Source organism: Girardinichthys multiradiatus, chromosome 17, assembly GCF_021462225.1.
Source record: "Girardinichthys multiradiatus isolate DD_20200921_A chromosome 17, DD_fGirMul_XY1, whole genome shotgun sequence".
NCBI classification, from domain to species: Eukaryota; Metazoa; Chordata; class Actinopteri; order Cyprinodontiformes; family Goodeidae; genus Girardinichthys; species Girardinichthys multiradiatus.
The window spans coordinates 6,772,614-6,797,231 of NC_061809.1; the positions used below are offsets into that span (position 1 = coordinate 6,772,614).

The 24,618-nt window shown below is 41.6% G+C and overlaps 1 protein-coding gene and 1 long non-coding RNA gene across 8 annotated transcripts in view; one reads left to right on the forward strand and one right to left on the reverse strand.

Annotated features, from left to right (window-relative positions):
* The window catches only part of tmtc1 (transmembrane O-mannosyltransferase targeting cadherins 1), a 235,338-nt gene extending 234,646 nt beyond the window's left edge, over positions 1–692 (reverse strand). For all 4 annotated transcript variants that reach the window (XM_047390474.1, XM_047390473.1, XM_047390475.1 and 1 more), the window contains exon 1: positions 379–692. In XM_047390474.1, the coding sequence (XP_047246430.1) occupies positions 379–692 (314 nt within the window). The remainder of the gene's footprint in view (positions 1–378) is intronic.
* On the forward strand, positions 574–16,988 carry LOC124883368. 4 transcript variants are annotated; one of them, XR_007042179.1, is made up of 7 exons: positions 581–712; positions 2,393–2,600; positions 4,969–5,253; positions 5,334–5,434; positions 14,817–15,034; positions 16,717–16,814; positions 16,931–16,988. It is a non-coding gene; the product is annotated as an uncharacterized LOC124883368 (long non-coding RNA). The 4 variants fall into 4 exon arrangements; XR_007042177.1 differs by lacking the exon at positions 2,393–2,600 and having other exon boundaries at positions 574–712; XR_007042180.1 differs by lacking the exon at positions 14,817–15,034.
* Positions 16,989–24,618: the final 7,630 nt, after the last annotated feature.

The following is a 24,618-nucleotide window of genomic DNA, read 5'->3' on the forward strand; positions in this document are numbered from 1 at the left end:
TCACCACATTAGATCGGAATATGTTCGGCTTTTGGGCAGGGGTAAATCTGACTTGTATCCTTGAAAGTAAATTGACACCAAAACGGCTGAGCAGGAACCAAGCTGGGATGTGCTGGGACAAGCTTCTGCCACTGAGTTCGGGTTGTTCGTTAAGAAAAATGTGTATGTTGTCCATGAAGTTTCAGCGCTTTGCCACTAAGTTTGCAGGAACTGTTTATGGCGCATTTACGGACCCACGCTGTAAAATGCTTGCCAAATATTAATTAAAACATTGATGGGAAATGTGCGACAGCAGCATCATGACGTCAGCCTTCATTCCAACCACTGTCAGTGACAACACGAAGCAGCCACAAAGTGAGGGGAGGTATGGGAACTCACTTGAAGGTGAGGATGCACAAAGGTCGGTACGATTTGTGGCTGGTGTTGTCCGCCATTCTCTTTCCCCAGAAATCGTTGCTGAAGATGTTCCGCAGGCTGGAGCCCGGTCGGACATCCGGGTTATTAACGATAGCCCACACGTCGTCGTGCACGAACTCCCCTTGGAGAGAGTTGCTGTAACACAGCGCGCATAGAGTCAACAGCGCAGCGTAGCAAGCCGCAGCCCACGCCACTTCCAACTGAAGGGGCAGCCGCCCCTGCTGGCAGGATTTCTTCCCCCGTCCCGAATCTGTCATGTCGGCCCTGGTTTCCATCGCGGCACCGCTGGCCTGAGGTTGGAGTCAAACACACCGCATAATAGAAACATATCGTCGTGCAGGTAACGGCTGAGTGTGCTAAAGTCAGACACAGCAGTGTGGATGTGCTGTGTTACCTTCTGGTTCAGTCCGAAAGTGTAGGAAAATTGGAACATACGCTCCGGCGTACTGGCACTGTCGACTAGAAAATGTCAAACTTATTACTTTTAAGTGTTTCATCTGAATTATATATCAAATAGACTAATGTACGCTCATGAATTAAGTGAATAAACTATTTACATTTTGTTCCACGACTATGTAGGCCTACTGGTTCATTAATACTGACCTTGTGCAATAACATTTTCCTTTTTTCCTAGTGTTAAATGTGTCTATTCGTCATAATGAATTCTCAGTATAAGCTAAATGTTGTAAAATATGCGCTTTTATTGCATTTTTAAGGTTGACGGACAAAACTTTAATTTAAATGAATGTCAATAAAACATTTTCCTAAAACAGAATTACTTTGGTTATATTTTCAAATAATCAACACCACATGTAAACTTGCCTTCTAGCTATACCTGTACAACCTTGATAAGCTGGAATGATTCAAGAAATGACAGTTTAACACTGTCATTTCTACGAGCTAACGTGGGTACTTGAATGCGACATCCTTATTGAGATCCCGCCTGCCTACGCATGCGCCAAAGTATGACCCTTCTATAACTGGGAGCCGCAGCAGCTCCAGGGATCCAGGGATAGCTGTGCATTCCGAGGGCTGAGAACAGGACTGTGCAAGCATTCAACAGTTCGACTCCACATCAGCAGCACCACCACAGCAGAAGCAATGATCAGCCACAATCGATCTATCTACATATTATAAGAAAACGATAAATAAGAAACCTTTAAACAAGATTACATGTCCTGTAACTCAACAGATGAGCTGGTTGATAACTTTCCTTCTAAAGTTTCGGACATCATCGATTCCATTGCTCCCATTAAGGTGAATGTTGTCTCCATTAAGAGAAAATATTAAGGGAAAGTATCCACTGGTAAGAAGTGAAAAAGGGAGTGTCGAAAAGCCGAGATGGCAAAAGACTGGACTACACACAGTGGCATCTATAAGGAGACTTCACAGATATAACTTACAACTGAAAAATCCAATGGAATTCTTCTTTTCTGAAATCAACCAAAACATTAATAATGCTCGTGCTTTGTTACGGTCAAGAGGTTAACAAACCCTCTTGTGTCTGTAGCATCTGATCACTCTAACAAGGCCTGCAATAAATTTGCTAACTTTTTTACTGAGAAAATCCAGAAGATTAGAAGGGTAGTCTGTACATTAATACCAAGTTCAGCACCAATGCTGTGACCAATCAAAACAAATTCGGACATAATTGCACAATTTTACCAATTCAACTACAAAAACGTATACATCAAATAAGTATGGGGTGCGGAATGTACAAATTCGGCAAAAAAAAAAAAATCACTGGCACATTTCTTTTATTTAGTGTGCTTTCTTTACATTTAGTGAATTTTTGTCACATTTGAAATGCTAAATCTTAAATCTATATCTAAATGTTAAATCTATATCTAAATATCTATCTTAAATCTAAATGTTAAAACTAAATATATATCTTAAATCTAAATGTTAAGTCTAAATGTTAAATCTAAATGTTAAATCTGAATGTTAAATCTAAATGTTAAATCTAAATCTTCAGAAGATATGCTAATTAACCACGCCCCTTCAACGTCTAAACTCATGGCCACGTCCCGAGCGCATAGGGCCGTAAATGAGAAGAACGGGGGAGGTCAACAGCCAACATGGCGGTCTCGCTGCAAGTGGAAGAAACTGAACGGGCTATAGTGGCAGGTGTGCGGGCTGCACTGCAGGGTACACTCGCGCATGTACCACCCTCAGAAATTCCAGTAAGTACAACAGTTTTTTCACTTAACTTCTGTACATAAGTGAGTTCAGGCTAGTGATGTCAAAATGAGGCTTTTTGAAGCATAGAATCATTTTGAACCAGTGTATCATAAAGTGATTCACTACCCGAAGGTTCATTCAATTCCCTTGGGTGACATCTACTGGCAGTAGTGATTGTTGCAACAAATGTATGGAGGTAAATTTGTCTCAATATTATTCGATCAAACAAAAAACTAATCTCAATAAAAAAAAAAAAAAACTAATCTCAATCAAAAAATATTAAGTTGTGATCAAAACTTTCAGTTGTAACAATTTTTTTTTTATGGAATATTTTATTTTGGGGAGAAAAAAAATTGTTTGAAAAAACTTTTTTTGATTAAAATGACTCATTTTTTCTCATGAAGAGAAAAAAGTTATTTGCAAAACAAACTTTTATTTGCGCATGTCAAAAATCTTTGGTTACGACTCTCGCTCTTTTGGTTTTGACGCTCTCTGTTTTTGGTTGAACTCAACGAATTTTGAGTGCTGGAAACATGAACATCCTGGGCGGGGCCTAAAGATGAACGATATAAGACGTTTCCCTATTGGTTAGCGCTGACTAAAGCAGCAGACTCTGATCCCCCGCACCTCTGAACTTCCGCTCGAGCTGCAGGGCTTGTACAGAAGAAAACTGCGGTTAAGTGAGCCCACAGTCAGAAATACGCGGTCACGCCAGCCGACACTAGCTCTCTCTTAAAGATTAGCTTCGCGCATACAAGGTGCATTACGGTAATGGAGCAGAAAGGACCCCGATCCTGGCAACGGTTGAGAAAATAAGAGGAAAACAGAAAAGGAACCCACAGAACATTTATATTAATTACATTTTTACAACTTTCACATTCATGTTTTATGTAAAATAATAAATATTTAATATTTTACTGTACAGTTTTGGAGAAGTACCTTGTCAATGTACCTCAAAATGCTTAACCAGCATATGCTTTTGCCTAACTTTGAGGATTCTATTTCTCCAAAACCATGAGAGGTGACCACACAATCTCTTCAGATTTTATTAGAGGGTTATCTAAATTATAACCAGAATTAATATTTCATAATTTTACTATAAATGTTTGGAGAAATACACAACTACCCCAAGTGTAGTATAAAACAGAGTCCATGTTGGGCAGACGGCATCCCATAATCCTGCGTGCTGTCCTCGCCACCCGTGATACTTCTTTCCTCTCCTGTGCAGTTCCTACACCACACTGTCATGCTGAGACACAGAGTGCTTTCCACCGTGGCCCTGTAGACATTTGTAAGCAGCTGAGGAGACAGAACAGTCTGTTTTCATGTCCTGATGAAGAAGAGCTGTTGTACCTTCTTCAACAGGCGAAGGTCATTTCCAGTCCAGGAGAGGTCAGAGTAGATCTGGATGCTCTTGCACTTTAAGCTGTGGGACAAATGCATATAATGGTTGAGCATTTTGAGGTACTTTGACAAGATATTTCTCCAAAACTGTACAGTAAAATATTAAATATTTATTATTTTACATAAAACATGAATGTGAAAGTTATAAAAATGTAATTAATATAAATGTTCTGTAGGTTCCTTTTCTGTTTTCCTCTTATTTTCTCAACCGTTGCCAGGATCGGGGTCCTTTCTGCTCCATTACCGTAATGCACCTTGTATGCGCGACTACGCAAAAAACTTTTGCAGGGCCTGCATTATTTGTTGTAAACACAACCCACAGGGAAACATGAGGCCCAAAAGAGGTCAATTCCCACTAGCAGAACATCCGTTCCATACCATACATATGGATTTTATTGAACTATCCTGGTCACAAGGGAAGAAATACTGTTTAGTAATCATAGATGCCTTTTCCAGGGGGGTAGAGATATACCCAGCCAAACACTGTGATGCACTAACAGTGGCAAAAACTTAGTAACACATTTCTTTCCCACATACGGCATTCCTCGTATTATCAGATCAAACAATGGAACGCACTTTGTTAACAGCACAATAGATCTATGTTCCACAGCTTTGGGTTTTCAGCTAAAAAACCACTGTTCCTACCACCCCCAGAGTGCAGGCTTGGTGGAAAAAACAAATGGAACTATAAAAACTAGATTAAGGAAAACAGTGGAAGAAACAGGGAGGCCCTGGCCAGACTGCCTCTTTTTAGTAAAGTTATGGATGAGAATAACACCTAATCACACTGGCCTCACCCCATTTGAAATAGTGCATGGAAGACCTTTTCCATTACCATCAGAAATTAATGACATTGAAAAAGCACAAAAAGAAACCTCACCAGCTGAATGGATGAATAAAATGTTACAAACAAAAGAAACACAGTTGTCCATTAGTCTGCCAGTAAACTCTGCTCCTACTCCACAGAACAACATGAAACCTGGGGACCTGGTCCTGATCAAAATGCTCCAAAGGAAGGACTGGAGCACCCCTCGCTGGGAAGGACCTACCAAGTTCTCCTGACCACGCCTGCAGCATTAAAGATTGCAGAGAGACCATCCTGTATTCACAAGAGCCATTGCAAGCCAGTCTTACAAGAGCCAATTCAACCGACGGAGTACCAGGGAGAAGTTCGGTTACAAGGGGGCTGGTGACCCATAGTGCCCAGCGTCTCAAACCCGGTGAAGAAACCAACTAACCTGCACTCATTTAGTATGGCTCCCTGCAAAATGTGGACAGGCCTTATAGGACTAAGCATTGCACTCGCATTAGGACTCTTTTTCTGCTTACAGCAGGACGCAGGGCCCCACCGGAAAAGACGGACACCTGATGGATCACATCTCAGACCCATAGGAAAGGAGGACAGAGGACATCCGTTTCTGCAGAACTACTGGTATCGTTATGTGTATGGCACAGTCAAATCCCAAAACAAAACTGATTGTTATGTATGTTCATACATGTCCACACACTCCTTGGGCCCCACAGTCTATGCTAAAGTTATGAATAAATCTCAAGCCAAGTGTGCCGCCTCATTCGGAGGAAGTGGATATCACTATTACCTTTTAAAGATTGATGACAATGACCCATACACAACTGGATTAAGAAATGGCACTTGCGACACTATGTTCTAGGTAGATTTTAATACTCTGAAGCAAAAACAACAGTACAATTCACAGTACACCTTGAAAAAAATCCCAAAGTGTTTAATCACACCATGTGTTATGAAAAAAACAGGGGCATCATTTTAACGGGGAACACCACAAATTGTCAGCAGACACTGATTCATGGGGAAGGTGCCCCAGTGAATCACTCTGGAGTAAGCAACGTCACTTATTGGGTCCAGGGTGTTGCTTGGCTGTGTGGAAATAATGCTTATTTTGTTCTACCCCCCAGCTGGTATGGTGTCTGTGCACCCATTTTCATATCAGACCACACAATTCCGGCTTCCTCCCACAGTCCAAAGACATGCTTGTTAGGTTAATTGGTCACTCTAAATTGACCTTAGGTGTATGAATGAGTGTGTGCATGGTTGTTTGTGTGTTGCCCTGCGATGGACTGGCGATCTGTCCAGGATGTACCCCGCCTCTCGCCCATAGACTGCTGGAGATAGGCACCAGCTCCCCCGCGACCCACTATGGAATAAGCGGTAGAAAATGACTGACTGACTGACTGACCACACAATTCTAATAAAAAAAGAGCAACTGCCACCTAGACGCAGCAAAAGACACACCACAACTGTAAAACCACATGACAGTGTATGGGGAACCAACATGCCAGACGAATTTAAACATTGGTCCACCAATAACAAGGTAATCTTATCTCTTCTTCCATGGCTTGGAGTGGGTAAGACAATGTTACCCACAGAATCTCTAAGTTACCGTTTGGGATTCTTCCTTAGTAACTCCATAATAGTGGATGATGCACAGAATAAAGAAATCAGTGATATGCAAACCATGGTAATTCAAAACCGCATGGCCCTGGATATACTAACTGCCTCATCCGGAAGTGTTTGTATTTTATTAAATAACACCTGTTGCACATACAGGTCCTTCTCAAAATATTAGCATATTGTGATAAAGTTCATTATTTTCCATAATGTCATGATGAAAATTTAACATTCATATATTTTAGATTCATTGTACACTAACTGAAATGTTTCAGGTCTTTTATTGTCTTAATACGGATGATTTTGGCATACAGCTCATGAAAACCCAAAATTCCTATCTCACAAAATTAGCATATCATAAAAAGGGTCTCTAAACGAGCTATGAACCTAATCATCTGAATCAACGAGTTAACTCTAAACACCTGCAAAAGATTCCTGAGGCCTTTAAAACTCCCAGCCTGGTTCATCACTCAAAACCCCAATCATGGGTAAGACTGCCGACCTGACTGCTGTCCAGAAGGCCACTATTGACACCCTCAAGCAAGAGGGTAAGACACAGAAAGAAATTTCAGAACAAATAGGCTGTTCCCAGAGTGCTGTATCAAGGCACCTCAGTGGGAAGTCTGTGGGAAGGAAAAAGTGTGGCAGAAAACGCTGCACAACGAGAAGAGGTGACCGGACCCTGAGGAAGATTGTGGAGAAGGGCCGATTCCAGACCTTGGGGGACATGCGGAAGCAGTGGACTGAGTCTGGAGTAGAAACATCCAGAGCCACCGTGCACAGGCGTGTGCTGGAAATGGGCTACAGGTGCTGCATTCCCCATGTCAAGCCACATTTGAACCAGAAACAGCGGCAGAAGCGCCTGACCTGGGCTACAGAGAAGCAGCACTGGACTGTTGCTCAGTGGTCCAAAGTACTTTTTTCGGATGAAAGCAAATTCTGCATGTCATTCGGAAATCAAGGTGCCACAGTCTGGAGGAAGACTGGGGAGAAGGAAATGCCAAAATGCCAGAAGTCCAGTGTCAAGTACCCACAGTCAGTGATGGTCTGGGGTGCCGTGTCAGCTGCTGGTGTTGGTCCACTGTGTTTTATCAAGGGCAGGGTCAATGCAGCTAGCTATCAGGAGATTTTGGAGCACTTCATGCTTCCATCTGCTGAAAAGCTTTATGGAGATGAAGATTTCATTTTTTAGCACGACCTGGCACCTGCTCACAGTGCCAAAACCACTGGTAAATGGTTTACTGACCATGGTATCACTGTGCTCAATTGGCCTGCCAACTCTCCTGACCTGAACCCCATAGAGAATCTGTGGGATATTGTGAAGAGAACGTTGAGAGACTCAAGACCCAACACTCCGGATGAGCTAAAGGCCGCTATCGAAGCATCCTGGGCCTCCATAAGACCTCAGCAGTGCCACAGGCTGATTGCCTCCATGCCACGCCGCATTGAAGCAGTCATTTCTGCAAAAGGATTCCTGACCAAGTATTGAGTGCATAACTGTACATGATTATTTGAAGGTTGACGTTTTTTGTATTAAAAACACTTTTCTTTTATTGGTCGGATGAAATATGCTAATTTTGTGAGATAGGAATTTTGGGTTTTCATGAGCTGTATGCCAAAATCATCCGTATTAAGACAATAAAAGACCTGAAATATTTCAGTTAGTGTGCAATGAATCTAAAATATATGAATGTTAAATTTTCATCATGACATTATGGAAAATAATGAACTTTATCACAATATGCTAATATTTTAAGAAGGACCTGTATATTCCAGACAACATCCAATCTCACAACATGACAGAAGCTTTAGATCACTTAAGAGACCTGCAAATGGCCATGGCTAACGATCACATCACAGCCACAAATTCTTGGTTTGATTGGATGATTCAGGGAGGATGGATGGGGTGGATAGAGATCTGGACAGAGCCAATGAACTGAACACATTCTTCAATAGGTTCAGTTCAGAAACCAGCTTCGCATCCTCCTCTCCTGCTCACAGCCAAACAGACATTCCATCTTCCTTTGACCCACAGGACCCACAGCTGTCCAGTAACACCTCACATTTTTTATCTTCCACCTCAGCCCTAAACCCTTCTGCTTCTACATATTTGCCTTCAACCATATCAGAAGATGCTGATGCTTCCTTTGCTTCCCCCTTGCACCTGTGTGTCTCAAGAAGTCAGGTGAAGAGACAACTGGAGAGACTGAATAGGAATAAGGCTGCAGGTCCAGATCATGTCAGCCCTAGAGTCCTGAAGGCCTGTGCAGAGCAGCTCTGTGGGATTCTGCAGCACTTCTTCAACCTTAGCCTGGCCCAAAAGAAGGTTCCGGTGTTGTGGAAGACCTCCTGTCTTGTTCCGGTACCAAAGAAAACTCACCCATCAGTCCTCAATGACTAAAGACCTGTTGCCCTGACATCTCACATCATGAAGGTCCTAGAGAGACTCCTGTTGGCCCACCTGAGTAAGGAAACAATAAACTATCAGGACCCCCTTCAGTTTGCTTATCGCTGTGGAGTTGGAGTTGAAGATGCCATCATACACCTGCTTCAACAAACCCACTGTCATCTGGACAAAGCCAGCAGCACTGTGAGGATCATGTTCTTTGATTTCTCCAGTGCATTTAATACAATCCAACCTGATTTGCTTTGTCAGAAACTCCAGAAGACTCAGGTGGAGGCCTCAACAATCTCCTGGATCAAAGACTACCTGACAAACAGACCACAGTTTGTGAGACTGAAGGGTTGTGAGTCTAACCAGGTAGTCAGCAGCACAGGAGCACCACAGGGGACTGTACACTTACCATTCCTTTTCACTCTGTACACCTCAGACTTCCAGTACAAGACAGACTCCTGTCATCTGCAGAAATACTCGGATGATTCTGCAGTCGTGGGGTGGATCAGAGATGGACAAGAAGATGAGTACAGGAAGGTGGTGGACCGCTTTGTGGCATGGTGTGGAAACAATCATCTCATTTTGAACGTGACTAAAACAAAGGAGATGATTTTAGATTTTAAGAGAAACAGGAATAAGTCAAAAACGATTTCTATCATGGGAGAAGAAGTGGAGGTGGTGGAGGAGTATAAATACCTCAGTGTTCACCTGGACAACAGACTAGAGTGGAGATGCAACTGTGAAGCCATCTACAAGAAGGAACAGAGCAGACTGTACTTCTGGAGGAAGCTTAGGTCCTTTGGTGTTTGCAGCAAGATGCTGCATATCTTCTATAAGTCTGTTGTGGAAAGTGTGATCTCTTCTACCATCATCTGCTGGGGAAGCAGCATCAGAGCCAGGGACTTAAAAAAACTCAACAAGCTGATATAAAAGTCTGGCTCTGTTCTGGGGACTCCTCTGGAGATCATTGTGGAAAGAAGGATTCTTCATAAAATGAAGAACATTATGGAGAACCCTGAGCATCCTCTTCATGAGACTGTCCTACAACAACAGAGTGTCTTCAGTCAGAGGATTCTTCAGATCTGCTGTAAGACGGAGCGCTACAGGAGATCCTTCCTGCCCACAGCCATCAGCATCTACAACGGCTCTTTGAGGAAACCTTCATAATATGAGCTATAACAACATTTAATTTCCCTTTGGGATTAATAAAGTATTTTTGAATTGAATTGAATTGAATTGAATAAAAATCTTCTTTGTGGCAATGATAGCTTTTATGTTAACCCTATGCCTCCTCTCAATCTGCATTATCCCATGCTGCAAATTAATGATTAACAGAATAGTGAGTCAATCTGTTACTGTGGCATATGCATCCCTGAATCAAGAAGAACCTAAAAATCCACTAAAAGATGAGGACGACTATGATGACACTGAAGACTATTTCACTGATCTTGACAGAGAACTCTCAATGTACAATACAATGGTGTAAATAGTGCTTATACATCCTAAGATCATAACAATGATCTTACAGCTAAAAATCTAACAAGATTTTTAGCTGTAAGATCTGTTTAAGTGATGACACATGAGAGTCTGTATGTACTTTATTTTCTTATCCATCTTATGTTTTTCATTATTCTCTTATCCATTTTACATTTATTACATTTGTGTTTATGATTTTACTTGTTTTGCCCCTCTACCATCTGGTGACTGCCTTGGTGGAGGAGTCGTGTGAGTATTTTCCTGCCTGATAGTTGTAACATAAAACTCAGTTTCCGTCTGACAGGTTTTTCGCTCACACAGAGGGTGCCCATAATAATTCCTTTCATGATTTTATTGTTTGATGTATTTGTTCGGGATAAACAGGGGGGACTGTTAGGTTGAATGTATATATATATATGCACATATATATATATATATATATATATATATATTCATGTTTATTATTATCACTCACATGTACTTTCTGCTGCATTCTAAAAGCCACATGCAGATGTGACTCAGTGTTCAGGAACAGCCTGTACTAAAATTGTTACTTTGATCGGTAAGCAATTGCTCCTGTACTCCCTTGCTGAGAATCTCTAAATGTCATACACACTCCCTTTTTGTAATCTGAAATGTTTGTTTCTCTTCTATATAATGAACTCTGTCGAGACTACACCTCTGTAGCTTCACACTGCAGCTGGTGTCAGTTACCCTCTCGCAGCGAGTAGAAAGAGTCTCTGTCTCACTTATGTTTGATTGACTGTGGTTTGACCTGATCACTCAATCCACCCTAACAATATGTGTTTTTAGTAACCCATTAAAGATTCTGAGTAATTAACTCATGAAAAAATAATAATTTAAAAACAATGTGAACCGTAGGGGATTACAGATGAAAAATAGCCATTAGGCTAATTCTGGCTTCTTTAACTTGAATTGTCATTTGTTTTATGAAATTCCACTGTCTCATTTTAAATAAATAACAAAAAAATAAATAAATGAAGTGAAAATATTTGATTTATCATTCATATCCATCCAGGACTTATACAGGTCTAGGGTCAGGAACAGAGCTGCAAAAATCTCTGCAGACCCCACACATCCTGCGCATAAACTGTTCAGAGTTTTACCCTCAGGCCGTCGCTACAGAGCACTATTTACTAAAACCAGCTGCCACAGAGACAGTTTCTTCCCCCAGGCCTGTTTCTCTGTTGAACATTTAGTAGAGTATCAAAGTTGCAATTCCACCTTGTATATGTGTATATTATATACAGGTCCTTCTCAAAATATTAGCATATTGTGATAAAGTTTATTATTTTCCATAATGTCATGATAAAAATTTAACATTCATATATTTTAGATTCATTGCACACTAACTGAAATATTTCAGGTCTTTTATTGTCTTAATACGTATGATTTTGGCATACAGCTCATGAAAACCCAAAATTCCTATCTCACAAAATTAGCATATCATTAAAAGGGTCTCTAAACGAGCTATGAACCTAATCATCTGAATCAACGAATTAACTCTAAACACCTACAAAAGATTCCTGAGGCCTTTAAGACTCCCAGCCTGGTTCATCACTCAAAATCCCAATCATGGGTAAGACTGCCGACCTGACTGCTGTCCAGAAGGTCACTATTGACACCCTCAAGCAAGAGGGTAAGACACAGAAAGAAATTTCAGAACGAATAGGCTGTTCCCAGAGTGCTGTATCAAGGCACCTCAGTGGGAAGTCTGTGGGAAGGGAAAAGTGTGGCAGAAAACGCTGCACAACGAGAAGAGGTGACCGGACCCTGAGGAAGATTGTGGAGAAGGGCCGATTCCAGACCTTGGGGGCCCTGCGGAAGCCATGGACTGAGTCTGGAGTAGAAACATCCAGAGCCACCGTGCACAGGCGTGTGCTGGAAATGGGCTACAGGTGCTGCATTCCCCAGGTCAAGCCACTTTTGAACCAGAAACAGCGGCAGAAGCACCTGACCTGGGCTACAGAGAAGCAGCACTGTTGCTCAGTGGTCCAAAATACTTTTTTCGGATGAAAGCAAATTCTGCATGTCATTCGGAAATCAAGGTGCCAGAGTCTGGAGGAAGACTGGGGAGAAGGAAATGCCAGAAGTCCAGTGTCAAGTACCCACAGTCAGTGATGGTCTGGGGTGCCGTGTCAGCTGCTGGTGTTGGTCCACTGTGTTTTATCAAGGGCAGGGTCAATGCAGCTAGCTATCAGGAGATCTTGGAGCACTTCATGCTTCCATCTGCTGAAAAGCTTTATGGAGATGAAGATTTCATTTTTCAGCACGACCTGGCACCTGCTCACAGTGCCAAAACCACTGGTAAATGGTTTACTGACCGTGGTATCACTGTGCTCAATTGGCCTGCCAACTCTCCTGACCTGAACCCCATAGAGAATCTGTGGGATATTGTGAAGAGAACGTTGAGAGACTCAAGACCCAACACTCTGGATGAGCTAAAGGCCGCTATCGAAGCATCCTGGGCCTCCATAAGACCTCAGCAGTGCCACAGGCTGATTGCCTCCATGCCACGCCGCATTGAAGCAGTCATTTCTGCAAAAGGATTCCTGACCAAGTATTGAGTGCATAACTGTACATGATTATTTGAAGGTTGACGTTTTTTGTATTAAAAACATTTTCTTTTATTGGTCGGATGAAATATGCTAATTTTGTGAGATAGGAATTTTGGGTTTTTATGAGCTGTATGCCAAAATCATCCGTATTAAGACAATAAAAGACCTGAAATATTTCAGTTAGTGTGCAATGAATCTAAAATATATGAATGTTAAATTTTCATCATGACATTATGGAAAATAATAAACTTTATCACAATATGCTAATATTTTGAGAAGGACCTGTATGTACCAACCTGGCAATAAAGCTGATTCTGATATTTTCTTTGGGATTGTGCTTGGTGTACTGAGTGTTTTTGGACATTGTGCTTGCTGTAATAAAGAGAGTGCTTGTGTTACTTCAGGTGTTTTTATTCAAGAAATGTAATTTCTGCACAGTAGAAGAGTTCAAACGGTTTCTTTTTTTTTTGAGACAATTTCTCCAGCTTTGGAAAATACTCTTTCACAGGGAACAGAGGAGGCTGGTGTGACAAGGAACTGTTTGGCTGGGTGGTATAGGTTTGGATACAGAGAAAGGCTGTGAGTCCTTCACTATGAAGTCCACAAGAGCTTCATCAAGCTCTTGCTTCCTGGATCCTAAAAAAAAGAATATAGACAAATAACTTAAATTTAACTTACAAACATTTAACTATTGCCCTGCGACGGACTGGCGACCTGTCCAGGGTGTACCCTGCCTCTTGCCCATAGACTGCTGGAGATAGGCACCAGCTCCCCTGCGACCCACTATGGAATAAGCGGTAGAAAATGACTGACTGACATTTAACTATCATTCTTTCTAATTCTGCATGTATATCTATGTTATGCTGTCCTTGACTTGTGGTACGAGGCTGAGTGTTCTCGTGTTTGGCTCTATAATGCCTCAGCATTGATGACGTATTATTATACGTCAGCAGTTGCGGACAAAGCAAACACTGCACCTGTAAAACCAAGATAACAACCCGTTACTGCACCTCTTGCATAATATGATCCCTGACTGTAACACTACTTCATAGTATAGGCTATAGGCTTTCTAATAAACACTTTGAATGTACAGTACCTTATTAGGTGGCAACAAATCGAAATTAGCCATCATAGAAGCTCAGCTCAAAGTAACAGCTGTAAAATGCTTTGGCTTTAAGCCAGTGGCGATTGTTCTAAGACTGCAAGGGACGCTGAGCTTCCCCTAAAATGTCAAAAAAAATAAGTGATCAAATATATACTGTTGTGTGTACATGTCATTGACTAAATATGCCCTACAATGCTCAACCTTTGTTCAGAATCACTGGCATCGACACGACTTTCCTGTCACTCATTCCCGCAGCTTCACAGTGCTTTAAACAGTGAGTTAAATAGCGAAGCAATATGCTGGGCTTTGTCCCGCCCATCGGACGCTCAGCGTCTCTGGGGGTCTATGGGGCAGAGGGCTGACCTCGGCTGGCCCGGATGCCCAGCTTCTGCATGATGATTGGATGATCTGAGGCTGAATCCCTTTTTGATTGACAGCAAAATGAGCGAATCAGCGATCTTGAAATTGAGCTTCCCCTCTTTGAAAGACCAGCATCCGCCACTGCTTTAAGCAGTATAAAGATTTGGTTTAAACCCTACGTTGTTTCAGAAATGGAAGCTTTCGGAATGAATGTCCCGAATAACAGAAGGCTAATGCTAGCGCTGCTTAACGTTGGTGCACTTGCATATGTGCCACACACAGACGGAAGCAAACGCTAAACATAAACTAGGTCCTATTAAATTAGTGATATTTGTTTAAACTCCAAAAGCACAAATATTTACTCTTCAGTTTATGCATTTTGATAATAATCAAACAGGCTCTGATTGCATTTTTTTTCTCTGTTGTGTTGTAAAATAGGAGTTTTTACTCTCTTTCCTCCTTGTGCACCACCAGGTCCGTTTCTCTCCAGTTCCGAGACCCAACCAGTAAAACCAGCAAAGTATTTACCTTGTGAAATAATGAGAAATGGTTAAGTATAAAATCAAGATTTAAACCAAAATGTTCAGTGTACAAAGTATACAATTGAACAGATACAGAGTGACATTCACCTTCGGTACCGGGCCCCCCTCAGCCCATCTTAGGGATGAACTGAGAGGAGCAAAGAATGGAGCGTGAGTCCTGCTTTTATCTTTGCCTGTTCTTAACCCTCCTAAAGGGTGTCATCCTCTTGTATCAGTTTATCCTTGACTACAGGGGTTGGACAATGAAACTGAAACACCTGTCATTTTAGTGTGGGAGGTTTCATGGCTAAATTGGACCAGCCTGGTAGCCAGTATTCATTGATTGCACATTGCACCAGTAAGAGCAGAGTGTGAAGGTTCAATTAGCAGGGTAAGAGCACAGTTTTGCTCAAAATATTGAAATGCACACAACATTATGGGTGACATACCAGAGTTCAAAAGAGGACAAATTGTTGGTGCACGTCTTGCTGGCGCATCTGTGACCAAGACAGCAAGTCTTTGTGATGTATCAAGAGCCACGGTATCCAGGGTAATGTCAGCATACCACCAAGAAGGACGAACCACATCCAACAGGATTAACTGTGAACGCAAGAGGAAGCTGTCTGAAAGGGATGTTCGGGTGCTAACCCAGATTGTATCCAAAAAACATAAAACCACGGCTGCCCAAATCACGGCAGAATTAAATGTGCACCTCAACTGTCCTGTTTCCACCAGAACTGTCCGTCGGGAGCTCCACAGGGTCAATATACACGGCCGGGCTGCTATAGCCAAACCTTTGGTCACTCATGCCAATGCCAAACGTCGGTTTCAATGGTGCAAGAAGCGCAAATCTTGGGCAGTGGACAATGTGAAACATGTATAGTTCTCTGATGAGTCCACCTTTACTGTTTTCCCCACATCCGGGAGAGTTACGGTGTGGAGAAGCCCCTTGGCCCAATACTTGTGCTAGATGGGCGCGTCACTGCCAAGCACATGGTCCATTCTTGAGGACCATGTGCATCCAATGGTTCAAACATTGTATCCTGAAGGTGGTGCCATGTATCAGGATGACAATGCACCAATACACACAGCAAGACTGGCGAAAGATTGGTTTGATGAACATGAAAGTGAAGTTGAACATCTCCCATGGCCTGCACAGTCACCAGATCTAAATATTATTGAGCCACTTTGGGGTGTTTTGGAGGAGCAAGTCAGGAAACGTGTTCCTCCACCAGTATCACGTAGTGACCTGGCCACTATCCTGCAAGAAGAATGGCTTAAAATCCCTCTGACCACTGTGCAGGACTTGTATATGTCATTCCCAAGACGAATTGATGCTGTATTGGCCGCAAAAGGAGGCCCTACACCATACTAATAAATTATTATGGTCTAAAACCAGGTGTTTCAGTTTCATTGTCCAACCCCTGCATCTTATGTGATATCAACAGTTATGTTTTGTAAGCTGTAGCAGTGAGCGGTGCTGCCGATAAGCAACAAGGGCAGATATATTTAATTAGGACAGCAAAGAGATGATTAGAAAAGGCCACAGAATCATACATCCATAACTGTTGCACAACAGAGCTGACAGCAATGTGTACGAAGCACAATCAGATGTCTAGATTCAATTTTTTGCTGTAATATATTAAAGTATTATTATAGAATAATATTTGTTTAATAAAAGCAGCTTATTTAGCCCCGTAATGTTTCTGCAGTCAACAGCTAAAGACTCATGTTTTGTTTGCAGATGTGTGGGGAACTTTCAGAGAGCTTCCCTGAAGTTCATCCCTTACTTTATAATTGTAAGAAGCAGCGTTGTTTCTACGTTTGATATTTAAACCGGGTTTCTGTTGCAGGACCGTACAGTACAGGAGGATGCGTTGGTGCTTTGCTTCCTGGGAGGTCCTCCTCAGGCTTCAACCACGTTGCTGGTACCAACACATTGCAAAGATCTGTAAGTAAAGTACCAGCTATTTACTGGCTTTTTAAAATGGAAAGAAATACTATACATATCATACAGTCTTAACTACATTGACAGCTAATAGCACGTGTTTGTCTGAATCTCTCTAGGGACTTCCGGTGGCGTAACCGGATATCGTCATTAACCGGATGTTGTCATTAACCGGATGTTGTCATTACAAGGAAGCGAATCTTTCTAATTGTATGTTTTTAGATGTTTTTTACATCTAAAAACAAAACATGTAGTTTCTCCACTTTAAAGGTCCATCTAAAGGTTATTTAGATGGATGTTTTTACATCTAAAAAAAAAACAAAACAAGAAAGACAAAAAACGTAGATACAGAACCTTTAATCCTCTGCTCAAATGTTTGAGTAATCTAATCTGCACCATCAACTTGTAGAGATGATCGAAAAAAATAGTTATGCTGTTATAGGTATGCTGTTTCCAAATTAGAAAAGGATTCTAGAACTAAAAGACTTTGTTAGGAATCATGAGAGACTCCATTTGGTAAAATGGATGATAATTTTAGTTACCTTAAGCTTTTCATTTTTCATCTTAGAGCAATAGTTATTGAGGATTTAGAGAAAACAGTTTTCTCCTCATCCTACATGGGAGCCAGAGGTTGCAACCTGTATGTCTATGTAAAACGTAACAAGAAACTGAAAAAATAAAAAATAAAGGTTATAAAGTCCTCAGACATGTCACTGTTTATTGATTTAAGGCAGACATCCGCAGCTGTTTCTTGTGTATTGTCTCAGCCAAAGTCTTCACACTGACTGTAGTCAAAGTAATTAAGACGACCGTGCTCCTTCCTGGCCCAAAGTGTCGAGCATTGTCTCAGTCAATTCACATCCCCTGTTTATTGAATTAATGCTTCTGCGCTGTTACTGAGGTGTCTCGGGGTGTGTGTGGCCAAGGGGCGTAACTATGCGCGCTGATAGGATTTTGTCATTAGGGGGCGTATCTAGAATCAATGAATTAAAAAAACAGAGGGGCGTTCTTCAGTGTTTGTTTTAAATACTAGCAGAAAATGCAGCAATTTACCTGCAGCATTTGCTGGAAAAGAACACTCGTTGAGCAATGGTTAGAGTTAAGAGAGTTTTTCATCAAACCGGGGAGAAAAGCAAGGTGTGCCGAGATGAAGAGCAACCATCTACATCATCTATTTCCTCATCTGAGATACCTATCAGAATTCCTATCGTAACATACTCTGCAGATGATGATCCAACTTCACCAACAACAATGGATGATAAACAGGCCTCAGGTCAGCTAAGATGCATGTCTCTTCTGTGTGAAACCCCAGTAACCATCTACAGGCATACGCGCCGTGAATTGGATGCCCCAAAGAAATCAACATATTACCTATGCAATGTATAAAGGCCTCCGTTCGACACTGTTGTGGAATTTTCTTATCAAAGTGGAGAGAAGTTGACTCACAAGAAGAGAAAATCCGGACTTTGTCTTTATAAGTTTTATTCAAAGGCATTCAGCGTTTGAATGACTCTGTCACCGAGCAAGTCAGTTAAGCAGAGCCCCGGACACCATTTACAGACAGTATTTATGCCAACCATGACAGTGTTATCTCAACTTCAAAGAGTCTGTGTTTTATGGCCCAGACCCTTCTTGAGTTCAAAGGTGACAAGGTTATCTAGGAACAGACCTAACTGCCCTTCCTGACATCACCCTAAAAGATGGGTCTTAACCATTAAACGTCTGATAATGGCTTTTACAGCTTCCTCCTCTAACACAGATATTCTGAGGAGTGAGGTAACCTAAAGGTCATACACTTTGGAATGCTTACTGCAAGAATTTCCATCACATTCCCCCCTTGTGATTACAAGACAATCATATAAAAAAATTCAGGCCAACCATCACCCAGAAAAACAATCAAAACAAAAGGAAAAAAAGAAATGGAAAGAATATACATATCAAACGTCGTAAAGTCATGGCTCCCACTTAGATCGAAGGTACGCAAACCACTAGGAGAACAAAACTGAAATAACAAGGATAGCAACACCGCAAAAGAATAAACCACCAAAACTCTATGTATACCACTAAAATGCTGAACATCAGTAGTAACTCCTCAAACAATTTAGAGTTAGCACATCATTAAAGCACCTTAAGCAACATAAAATCCATTACTATCCATACCGTCTGTCATCTCAAATGCAGAATCATCACAATCAGTACAAACAGAAATTAAGTCGACATCCTTATCAACCTTCAACATGGAAAAATTTATCACTCTCATTACCATCCCCCTAACCATTGGAATAATGCAACATGAAAAAAACATCAAAATAAAAAATAAAAATAAAAGAATCCCTCCAATCTTTACTAACATTTTTGCAACATTGTTCCCCAATTAAATGACAATCACCACCCCTCTCAGCTAACAGATAATCCAAAGCCATTCTATTTTGCAAACTCATCGTTCTAATAGCCTGCTGCTCCTTAGTCAGCACAGCGAAACCTTCCTCAGATAAAGCAGTAAGATTTTCTAACTCAACTGACAACTCATTAATCCTATGGGCGGCGTTAGCAGCACCATAACTAGGAATAAGTGTACCCAAAATCCCTTTCCAATATGGAATCCTAGCTCTCTTTTGCCGTTTGAGCATTGTCTTCCTCTCTAATAATGGGTTGATTGAATTATAAGTTCTGACTGTAGGTAGTAAATGAGCTAGATAACATACTCCAGACCAATTAGCAGGCAGATACAGATATGATCTGTTTCCACACATCCAAACCATGTTCTTAGGACATGAGTACCCATCTCTACTAGGAAAAGTAACAAGACCCCTGGTTAATTTACCTGCCATGCCATACAATTGACTTCCATTCGGTAAGGCTGTAAGATTGAGAGTTAACACAAAAGGATCTGGAGCCAAAGATTCTGAAATAGTATAAGGATCAGTTCTGACAGGACAAGGTCCAGATGTATTAATGTGGGTCCAGGCACATGAAACTGGTATAATAGTTTTGCAACCCTCTGTCCTTCCAAGGAAATAAGGTGTGCTTTCCTCCTGAGCAATACAAATATCTGGATCTTTAATCGGATTTCTATTACCCCGAATTCTATAAAGAGTTCCTGTAGAAGCACATGTTAAATTAGTCTCACTAGAAAATCTACTAACATTTCTGCTTTCCCTTACAGTATAATTCCTCACCCAAGGAAAAATGACCTCCACCAACCGGTTATCTGGAAAGAAAGTAGCTAGGGTATAAGCAGTATCAATAGGAACTGGTACCAAAAATGGTTGATCATTAATAGCATGTGGAATCAAACAACAAACATAGCAACTATCATTTCTTATCTTCCTCACAGTTTGATGCATCAGTTGCCACCAGACATTATCAGTATGATCATAGTAGTCAGGAAAGTGATGAATCTTTCTTCGAATCCGCTGATGAGTATTATTAGCATTATTCATCAGATTAGCCATACATTGTCTTTGCTGTACCTTTTCCCGAATGAATACAGGAGTAATAAAAATACTTGCAATACCAATCATTAGCATCAGAACAGAACATCTTCCATTTAACTGCATCATGTCCCTGAAGTGGAATGTATTTTCTTCTGGTACAGAAAGCAAACAGTTTTTTCCAAAGAAAACAAATTATAAACACAATTTAAAAAACAAAAAAAACAAAAATCCTGCTGCCTCTCCTGAGTGGCTTCTGCGCTTCAAGCTGCCCTGTTACCACACTGGTACAGGTGGGTCGTTGGAAGCTCCTCTAGGTAGGAGGTTCAGAACCAGGATGCTGCTCAGGTGGTGTTCCAGTGAACACCTTGCAGTGCGTAAAATGAACCCAGGTGTCACGTTCCTGGACCTTTACGGCAGTGTGAGTCACCAGCAGAATTTGAAACGGACCTCTCCACCGTTTGTCTCTCCAGTGACGTCTCCTGGTATCTCTAATCAGCACCCACTGTCCTGGCTGGAACTGGTGCAGGGGTCTGTCAGCTACTGGGGGTAAGGCAGCTTTCACCGTCTGATGGGAGAGAGAGAGAACGTGACAGAACCTTACAATATTCCAACATAGAATGTTCAAAATGAGCAGTTGTTATTGTGCTTAGGTTAGTACTCGGTCTTCCCCCTGTATTTGCAGGTCTCCCAAAAAGGATTTATAAAAGGACACAAATTAGCTCTGGATCTATTTCTCATCCGCATATACATAAGAACCAGAGGGAGAGCTTTTGGCCAGGACAAGCCTGTTTCTTGACAGCATTTAGTCAACTTACTCTTTATTGTTCCATTTTCTCGTTCTACTGCTCCACCTGATTGTGGGTGGTAAGCACAATGTGTCTTCAACTGGAAACCTAGAAGCTTACTAATTTCTTGCAAAGCTTTGTTAACAAAATGTGTCCCGTTATCACTGGAAATCACCTCTGGGACCCCCCAACGGGGAAGAATCTCTGTCAACAAAGACTTCGCAACAGCACTGCTGTCTGCGTGTTTTGTTGGAAACGCTTCAACATATTTAGAAAACATATCCACGACCACCAAACAATATTTCTTCCCTTCAGCAGGTGTCAACTCAATGAAATCCATCATCAACTGCTGAAATGGGAACTGTGGAGGTGGATGTGCCGCTTGTGATTGTGCAGGAACCCTGGAGGGGTTGTGAGAAGCATAGATCAAACATCTTTTACAATAATTTTCAGCTACCACTGAAAACCCATTTGTATACCAATATTTTTTAACCATATCCCTTTGGACACATGATCCAATCCGTGCGTCCATTTAGCAAACCAGGGAAAAAAATGTTTAGGCAGGCATGGTCTACCATCAGAGACATGCCAGCCAGAACTGCTGTTAAAGATACACCCAGCTCTTCGCCATTTTTCTTTTTCCTGTGAATTAGCAAAAGATTGCATTTCAGGAACAGTGACAGCTTGCGGATCAGTCAGAGAAAGAAAAGTTTCATCTGAGGAGAAAGGCCTCAAAGCCGCGGTTTTTGCTGCCGAGTCCGCAGCGGCATTACCCCTAGAAACAGAATCAGACTGTCCTGTGTGCGCAGCACACTTAACCACAGCCAAATGTGCGGGTAACAAAATAGCATCCAAAAGATCAGACACTTGTCTGCATTCAAAATAGGTTTTCCATCTGATTTCAAACAGGAGCGATGTTTCCACAAGGCCCCGAAATCATGCACCACTCCAAAACAATATCTTTAATCTGTGTAAATAGTCACAGTCTTTCCTTCTGCCAACTTGCAAGCTTCAGTCAAAGCAATTAATTCAGCTGTTTGAGCTGAGTAGTGCGCTGGCAAAGGACCTGAGCGCAAAACAGCTGAGTCAGAGCACACTGCAAACCCTACTTGGTTCAGACCCACAGCAGAACGGGAGGAAGACCCATCTACATACAAAATAAGATCAGGGTTAGTCAAAGGGGTGTCTTGCAAGTCAGGACGAGGGGTACAAACAACATTTAAGACAGCTGCGCAGTCATGACTTTTACCATCCTTCTCAGTAGGCAGAAGTGTGGCTGGGTTAAAAGTGTTACAACGTTTAATTGTAATGTTGGGCATGTCCAATAATATTGAAGAATACCTCAGCCACCTTGCTGCTGATAGATGAGATGTCTTTTGTTCCAGGAGGATGATAGAAACAGAATGTGGAACAAAAACTGTCAGTGGATTATATCCAACAATGTCACGTGATGCTAACACTGCTTTCTCAGCTGCAGCCATAGCTCGCAAACAACCAGGCAGCCCAGCTGCAACTGGGTCAAGCTTACTGGAATAATAAGCCACAGGTCGCAATTTATCACCATGGGATTGCAACAACACAGATGACATGAAACCAGATTTTTCATCCACCATTTGAATAAATGGCTTGACAGAGTTTGGTAAAGCCAATGCAGGCGCAGAAGACAGGGCTGTTTTTAAATCATTGAAAGCCAGTTCTGCCTCATCTGTCCATTTAATTTTGTCTGCAGCTGTCAAGCCCCTCCCATATATTAAACTGGCCAAAGGCGCTTCCGGCTCAGAGTAATTCAGAATGTGAACTCTGCAATAGCCTGTCATACCCAAAAATGACATAATTTGTTTCTTGGTGACAGGTTTTGGGATTTTTAGAATTGCTTCAATGGGCTGAGGGGACAGTTTTCTGCTTTTATGTGAGAGAACATGACCAAGAAATGTCACTTCTTCCTGTACAAACTGCATTTTAGATTTTGAAACTTTGTGACCCTTTTTATGAAGATGTTGAAGCAGTTTAAGGTGTCTTTCCTACACTGATCCGCTGATCCTGCTGATAATAATAAATCATCAACATACTGTGTAAGGACAGTTCCAGAAGACAGAGTCAAATCAGCCAAAGAGTCCTTCAGAGCTGTGTTAAAAATAGTTGGATTCTCTGTGTAGCCCTGACAGACGAGTAAACAATATGGCTTCCCGTCAAACTCAAAAGCAAACCAATACTGACTGTCCTTGTGTACAGGGACAGAAAAAAACGCATTTGCCAGGTCTATTACTGAAAAATATTTAGCTTCTGGTGGAAATTGTGACAGAATCGTAGAAGGGTTCGGAACTGATGGTGCACGGGTCACAACAGACTGGTTGACAGCCTGAAGGTCCATGACAAACCTCCATTCATCAGGCTCTCCAGGGGGCCTAATTGTTTTTACAGGGAACAACGGTGTTCTCACAGGTGAATTTGGACAAGATACAATTACCCCAGCTTTAAGGAGGGAATCAAAAACAGGGCGAATTCCATCCAAAGCTTCCTTTTTCAATAAGTATTGTTTCTGACATGGCCTGTAGTTTGATTTAGGAGTAACAACAACTGGCTCACAATCTGTAATAAGACCAACATCATATTTGTGAGCAGCCCACAATGAAACAGGCAGCTTTGCAAGATCTGCATCCGCAGAAGAAGCAGTAGCTAAAAACAGATGTGAATGTGAAATCAGTTGCACTGTACGATTACAGGAAACAACAGTGGGACAATGTCTTTTAAAAGCATTTTGAGAAGGAGACGCATACACATATGAGACATCTGTCTCCCTCCAATCTGTGGCAAGGAGACAACATCTAACAAAAAACCCCACATCCTTCCATTCCATATTTTCAGACTTGGCCAACAATACATGCGGCACCGAACCAGAAACTTGAAAAAAATGCAGCTGTTCAGAGGTCAAAGTCACAGATAAAGCTGCCGTGTGATCATTCCAGTACATGTCAGAGAGGTGCACTCTTTCATTTGTAATTTTGTACCAACTGTCCTCATAATCAAGATCAGGTCCTTCAGATACATGTGAAGTACAATGCAGATCATCTGCACTCATTAAATCACAATCAGGTGCCACAGCATTTACTGCCAATGTGACAAAATGTTGAGGTACAGGACCAACTGGAAGCTTCCACTGATATGCATATAAGGGTTGATCTGGGGGCCAATGTACTGCAGTGTAGTCATAGTCAAAGTCCTTCTGAGTATGAGCTGTCAGTCCATCAGGGTTTGAAATAATAGCAATATTTAGTCTGCACATCAAATCTCTACCCATCAAATTTAAAGGACACAAAGGAGACACCAAAAAAGAATGTTTTAGCTGCACTCCCTGTGGAGTGGAACACTTTAGAGGAACCGAAAAACTTTCCCCAACTGTTTCACCTGAAGCAGAGACAGAATGAACATATCGACCACTCAGTTTTGGCTGCTCTTTAATACATTTAGCTGATAAAACAGAGTGTGTCGCTCCTGAATCTACAACAAAATAAATTTCTTCATCCATCACCATCATAGAAAACATAGGCATTCTTTTAAAAGCAGGGTTCTGTGTATGGAGATATG